The 7,500-nt window shown below is 43.2% G+C and overlaps 1 protein-coding gene across 1 annotated transcript in view; it reads right to left on the bottom strand.

Moving 5' to 3' along the window:
* LOC106584113 (sec1 family domain-containing protein 2) overlaps positions 1-7,500 on the bottom strand; it is a 163,484-nt gene that overhangs the window by 4,435 nt on the left and 151,549 nt on the right. Inside the window, exons 7-8 of the mRNA XM_014168979.2 lie at positions 5,871-6,005; positions 75-194 (exon numbers count right to left, since the gene is read on the bottom strand). Of these exons, the coding sequence (XP_014024454.2) occupies positions 75-194; positions 5,871-6,005 (255 nt within the window). The remainder of the gene's footprint in view (positions 1-74; positions 195-5,870; positions 6,006-7,500) is intronic.

Raw genomic sequence — 7,500 nt, 5'->3', positions numbered from 1 at the left:
CCTCCCTCTCTGTGTTGTTTGTTCGACTCAAGCTCTCCCAGATAAATTAAGAGCAGGTGGCCGGGGTCTCTCACCTGTGTGCCCGGCTTGTAGACGGTGACTACCTCGCGGATCAGGCGGAGCTCAGAGGGAGTGATTCCTCCCACCAGGAAGAGAAAGAGCAGGCCGTGGTCGCTGGGGTGTGGCCGGCTCACCTAGAGAGGGGTTAGGGATTGGGATAAAAAGAACACGACAGAATTAGCTCATGTAATTTGAACGGAACAAGCTAACCACAACATAATTGAAGGTTATGTTATGGTTGGTGAGCTGAAACTCTGAAGACATGAAGACTCTGAAGACAAACTCTGATCTGTGGAGCCAGATTACAGTTCAGCATAAACTGACTCACTCTCTCTCTCTCTGTCTCTCTATATGTCACTACCCCCTGGGCAAAAACTGGTTGAATCAACGTTTTTTTCCACGTAATTTCTATGTGATGACTGAGTCAAAGTGGAAAACTCATGGGATTTGCTAAAAGCTATCAACGTAAGGAGGGCATTTCGTCTTTTCTTTACCTAACGTTTTACCTAGATCAAATGACATGGCCATTTTTTGTTGATTTCATTCACAATAGTTGACAACTCAACCAAATGTAAATCAAAACGAGACATTAAAGTGAGGTCTGTGCCCAGTGGGCCTCCCCTTCTGTCCTTCAGTCTCTCCTCTCTCTGGTCTGAGTCACTGCCCAAAGCAGTGGTCAGAATGCACTATTCAGTCGAAGGCTTTAAACAACATTCATTCCAGACATACACGGATTTGTACATGAGTGTGAGTCAGAGGGTCTGGTGAGCGTGCTGTGTGTGATTGGTTGGCCTATGGACAATGGCTGTGCTCCATTGGCTGGGAAGTGGCGTCAAGGCCACATCTGCAGTCTTCGAATAATAACCGTGCAATCAAAGCTGCAGGGGGGGCGGGACTGGTCCTGCATGGCCTGACATGTGCATCAGGGCTGTTTGCCTGGGCTGGCTCAACATGTGTCTCAGAGTAGGTAGCGTGTATATATGAGTGTGTGTGTGTTTACGTTTAAATATTTGTGTGGATGTGAGACTGAACATGTGTGTGCAATGTTGTAGGTCAGATGGGAATGGGTCTTTGTGTTCATTTTGTATTTCGCATTTGTATGAGTCTTTGTATGCGGGTGTATGCATTTGTGTATTAGCTATACCAGCACACACAGAACAACAGACACAAACACAGCATCTACATGTGCATCCTTAAAGGGGTATGAAGGGGGGGGGGGGGGGTAAGAAGAGAAAGGGATGAGAAGGAAAGGGAAGCGAACATACTATCAACCAAATTAGAAATGTAATTTTACATGAAGTAAACTTGTGTGACTTGCTTGTTTAAAAGTATTTTCATGGTAGTTGAATAAGTTTGTTTTCAGGGCTGGTTCTAGCCTTTTTGGGGGTCCTAAGTGGGATTTGGTTGGCCCCCCCAAGGGGGTGTGTACCTGGGTATGTGTGTACCCCCCCCCACATTTCATGAAATTCTACTCATTTTGCCATGAGGAAGAGATTTTTGCAGTTTTAAAGCTAATTTCCTACATTTCTACACATGTTAATGATATCTGAGTGAGAGTGACTATTTTCATCAATGGGGGCCCACTGGAGGTCAGGGCCCCTGGGCACGTGCCCGTCGGTATTCAGCCATGATTACTTAAAAGTTTAGATAACTGGCTAGACTAACTCACAAATCAAAAAGTAGTTAGCTGACATGGTTAATTGAGTGAATACTGATACATTCACTGTTCATGAGAAAAACTGCTGATGAACAACCAAATTTGCACCTTACACTCTCAATTGTAAGTTGAGACCCCGACTGAGTTACAAAACCCCCCAAAACAAATAAACACAAGCGAACCAGTCATGCTTTACATTTTGTACCATCTTTGATTGGTAGAAGATATTTCTGTTCTGATTTCAGATTTTATATATATATATATATATATATATATATATATATATATTTTTAAATATCTATATATTTTTTTGCTTACAGCACTTGATATTACCAGGTGGACCTCCATCCAAGTACTAACCAGGCCTGACCCTGCTTAGCTACCGAGATCAGGCGTGTTCAGGGTGGTATGGCCCAGGGTGGTATTACCCCATTTTCTCCCTGATTTCAGATTTGAATAGCAGAGAAGTAGACTAAGATTTCATACCCTCTACGTTTTTGTCTAACTTGTTGGGAAAGTGGTCAAAGTAGCTGATTTGTGTCAAAAGTCACAATGTTTACTGATTGTCTCATTCTTAGAATGTGCTCCCCCAGTGCTATAATTAAGCAATAAGTAATCTTGGTTAAACCAGAACTAGTCTTGCGCAATTGGTCAGATGCTCGATTAAATTGAAATCAAATCACATTTTATTGGTCACATATCCAGTACAAGTCAAAAGTTTGGACACACCTACTCACTTAAGGGTTTTTCTAGATTTTCTTTTACTGTTTTCTACATTGTAGAATAATAGTGAAGACATCAAAACTATGAAATAACACACGTGGCGTTGATGTTGCCAACTTCAGCTAACTCAGTCACGTCAAATATTGCACCTTGTACATTAGCTACATTTTCGTTTGTTTTAGCTTTTTCTTCTATTGCCATTGACTTGAATGACATAATAATGACATTGATGCGTGATTTCACCGGGCTCAGAAAAAGTTGATGTCTCGTCTGGACACCGTTTGTTCTCTATGGTACAGAACATTGTTTCCCAGGTCGGAGAGGATGACAGCTAGGCTTATATTAACCTCCGCTGCACCAAACTAAATGCCAGGCTGGAAGCAAGGGGAAATGTGTGCGAGTTGAGAGAAATACAACAGTTGATTCGGACAGCAGTGTAAAAATGATGGTATTCTTATAGAGGCACAGCGATAATGCAGGTGGAACTGTTTGCAGGCGTAGGTGTGCCTGTGTCTGTCAATACAGCATGGCTTGGAATGCTGCTTGTCCAATCAGTATCCAGGATCCAAACAACCCGTTTTAGTCCTATGGTCCCGTGTGGCTCAGTTGGTAGAGCATGGTGTTTGCAACGCCAGGGTTATGGGTTCGATTCCCACGGGGGACCAGTACGGAGGAAAAATTTATGAAATGTATGCATTCACTACTGTAAGTCACTCTGGATAAGAGCGTCTGGTAAATGTTTTAAATGTAGACATTTCGGGAGGTTCCATGACAGTTCATTCAACAGCGGGAACTAAGCTTAATGAAAGTAGTGGATGCGGTTACTAAAACAGCTGTACTTCTTGATTGGTTCAGATCCTCTGTTCTGATTTCAGATTCGAAAAGCAGAGAAGTTGATTAAGAGTTCATATGCCCTATGTTTGTGTCCACGCTGTTGGGAAAGTGGTGAAATGGTAGTTGCTTCAAAAAGTTGAGAGGAAAAGAAGTTGATGCAGTTACTAAAACAGCTGTACGTCTTGATTGGTAGAAGTTATTTCTGTTCTGATTTCAGATTTGAGTAGCAGGGAAACAGACTAAGATTTCATCTCCACGTTTTTGTCCAAATTGTTGGGGAAAGTGATCAAAACTGCATTTTTTTATTTGTTGAGTGGAAAAGTAGTTGATAAAAAGTCCGAAATAAGTTGTACATTATTTAAAGTGCGGCAGCTGAAGCCAGCCACACTAACTACTGTGAAGACAAAATATAACACTTCTCCATACACTCACTCAAACACATTAACACATACTCCCTGTTTGTGCGAGTTAAAAGCGTGCTGCTGACAGACACGTCCTCATTGTCTCCGGCAGACTGAATCAGAGTGGCCTGAGGTTTACAGCGGCGGGGCGCTGAGAAGGAGCCAGGGAGTCTGTACGACTCACAGTCTGTCTAAACAAGACATCACAAAAACTCTGCGATCAAATACACAACCTTCACCTAGAGTACATCTACACATGCACACAGTCTTCTGAGAAGTCTCCTCTTAACGGTAAGGTAGACAGTGAAAGAACATTATGTTCTCTCCAGACTAGAGGGTGTACACTGCATGTGTTTTATGGTTAAAGCATATACTGTAACGGTACAGAGGTCTTATAGAAAAGTAGTTTATGGCATGGTCAGTGAGTTTTATATCAATGTTTTACTGTATGGAGATTGTATGGTACAGAGAACGTTACTTTGATGGTATGGACTTTCTTGGATGGCTGTCTGTTTGGGTCTTCATTTCTGTGAAACTAGGCAATGTTACACAACCAGTCTAATTCTCTATGCAGGCCAGTCACCAGTCTAACTAATACCAGATGTGGGAAAGTCAGACTACTGAAAGGAGTCTGTAGTGTATACAGTGAGGGAAAAAAGTATTTGATCCCCTGCTGATTCTGTACGTTTGCCCACTTACAAAGAAATTATCAGTCTATAATTTTAATGGTAGGTTTATTTGAACAGTGAGAGACAGAATAACAACAAAAAAAATCCAGAAAAACGCATGTCAAAAATTTTATAAAATGATTTGCATTTTAATGAGGGAAATAAGTATTTGACCCCTCTGCAAAACATGACTTAGTACTTGGTGGCAAAACACTTGTTGGCAATCACAGAGGTCAGACGTTTCTTGTAGTTGGCCACCAGGTTTTCACACATCTCAGGAGGGATTTTGTCCCACTCCTCTGTGCAGATCTTCTCCAAGTCATTAAGGTTTCGAGGCTGACGTTTGGCAACTCAAACCTTCAGCTCCCTCCACATATTTTCTATGGGATTAAGGTCTGGAGACTGGCTAGGCCATTCCAGGACCTTAATCTGCTTCTTCTTGAGCCACTCCTTTGTTGCCTTGGTCGTCTGTTTTGGGTCATTGTCATGCTGGAATACCCATCCACGACCCATTTTCAATGCCCTGGCTGAGGGAAGGAGGTTCTCACCCAAGATTTGACGGTACACGGATGTTCATTGGCAAACTTCAGACGGGCATGTATATGTGCTTTCTTGAGCAGGGGGACCTTGCGGGCGCTGCAGGATTTCAGTCCTTCACGGCGTAGTGTGTTACCAATTGGTTTCTTGGTGACGATGGTCCCAGCTGCCTTGAGACCATTGACAAGATCCTCCCGTGTAGTTCTGGGCTGATTCCTCACCGTTCTCATGATCATTGCAACTCCACGAGGTGAGATCTTGCATGGAGCCCCAGGCCGAGGAAGATTGACAGTTCTTTTGTGTTTCTTCCATTTGCGAATAATCGCACCAACTGTTGTCACCTTCTCACCAAGCTGCTTGGCGATGGTCTTGTAGCCCATTCCAGCCTTGTGTAGGTCTACAATCTTGTCCCTGACATCCTTGGAGAGCTCTTTGGTCTTGGCCATGGTGGAGAGTTTGGAATCTGATTGATTGATTGCTTCTGTGGACAGGTGTCTTTTTTATAGGTAACAAGCTGCGGTGAGGAGCACTCCCTTTAAGAGTGTGCTCCTAATCTCAGCTCGTTACCTGTATAAAAGACACCTGGGAGCCAGAAATCTTTCTGATTGAGAGGGGGTCAAATACTTATTTCCCTCATTAAAATGCAAATCAATTTATAACATTTTTGACATGCGTTTTTCTGGATTTTTATGTTGGTATTCTGTCTCTCACTGTTCAAATAAACCTACCATTATACTTTTTTCCCTCACTGTATACCTTACCCACAAGCCCAAATCTCCATATCCCCTGTGCCAAATCTACATAAACCTCTGGCCCAATCTCCATATCCAACACATCTCAGCCAAATATGACCCTTTCATAACTAGACCTCTCACGTGTATGTGTGTCTCTTCTGTGTGTGTGTGTGTGTGTGTGTGTGTGTGTGTGTGTGTGTGTGTGTGTGTGTGTGTGTGTGTGTGTGTATATATGTGTGTTGGTTCAGTCTCTCACCTTCATGAACATACTGAAGCCAGTCTTGAGCAGGTCGGTGAGGCCTCCAGACATGTGTTCTATGTCGGGACACTCAGGTCTGTCTGGGTGGAAGATCTCCTCTAGAACCTGTCTGAGGAACGGACGGTACGTCGCCTGGAGAACACACAGGAACACAGAGGAACACAGAGGAACAGGGCCAGTCAAAACACAGTACACATACATCACTAGTTAGCGGCTGGCGATTAAAAGCCTGTTCCCAGTCCTGTTGCTTTTTCCTTGTGAGTTATGACATATTGACAACAAAGTGGATGGGGAGCGATATATAGCACAGGGACTGTTATATGGTTGTAAATTGAGTGGTACTGTGTATTAGGTCTTTGTGCTAGTTAGGTATCTGTGAGTTGTGTCTGTCTGGGTTGTTAGAATAAAGAAAGAGGGTTTGTGCGTGAAGAACCCTCATCTGTGGTGTGACCAATGATGTACAGTATATATAAACCCTGGATTGCTAATGCTACGTATTGGCCGATTTGAAGCCACCAGCCGCCATATTGGTACTCCCCAGAAGGAGCGGTCCTCCATAGGAATGAAGGGAATTCTACAGTATTTCAATAAAATATTTCAAGGACAAAATCAAGTGTATTTTTGTATTTCTTTGTTGAGGTGGGGACAGTAATATTAGTAAAAAACAGTTGAACTTAATTTAAAATAATTAATTAAGGTGTATGTAATAGAATATACTATGAAGGAGAACCAAGATGGTTGCACGGCGGCTTCAATACAGCACCCCGTCAGCCATCCAGGGTTTATGCACATCATTGGGCGTGACCCTCCAGTCCCCTCCATTACTGGACGGATGAGAGACGCTGTGATGTGATTAACTATGAAGGAGATTTATAAACCCCTCACCTCTTTAAGGCAAGCCTCTCATTGAATTTAGGATGGTCCATGCAGATGAGATGATGGTATTGAGTTGTTTATAAAAGGGTCATTGTTGCTCGGGATGAAAACAACTTGTTTTCAGTTATGAGCCAGTGTGTTGTGGTGGGTGTTGCTAAAGACAAGTGTTTGTGTGTTAAGTGTTTGTCTGTGTGTGTGTGTGTGTGTGCGCTGATGATTTTGGTCTGGAATAACCTTGTTGATTAGTACACTGTGTTGAGTGTTGTGAGGCTCATACACTGATTGCGCAGCCGAGCTTGTCAGCCAGGCAGGTTGTTAGGCTATTCGCTAGGTGAATATGGCTGAATAGTCAGTGCGACGTGACCTAACCTGCTCCACCAAAACACCCAACCGCTACAGGCAGGGGATTCCGGTTAACCCTGGTCCAACAACATGCCCCTACAGATACACACCCAGGAGGTGTACATTTCCCAAGCTGCACAAGGCATCACTGCCCTTCTAACACACACACACACACACACACACACACACACACACACACACACACACACACACACACACACACACACACACACACACACACACACACACACACACACACACACACATCAACCCGACTCGGAGAGGAAGAGTTCGACTTTCTTCATTTAATAGCCCTTCGAGAGATATATTTATTCTACATTTATTCTATCACACTAAGAGCACTCTATCCCTTCAACACGCTACTGAATTTCAGTTTAAAAGTTCAACC

Source organism: Salmo salar, chromosome ssa23 (genome assembly GCF_905237065.1).
Source record: "Salmo salar chromosome ssa23, Ssal_v3.1, whole genome shotgun sequence".
Lineage (NCBI taxonomy): Eukaryota > Metazoa > Chordata > Actinopteri > Salmoniformes > Salmonidae > Salmo > Salmo salar.
The sequence above is the reverse complement of the archived record's forward strand: the minus strand, read 5'-3'. Positions and strand labels throughout refer to the sequence as shown.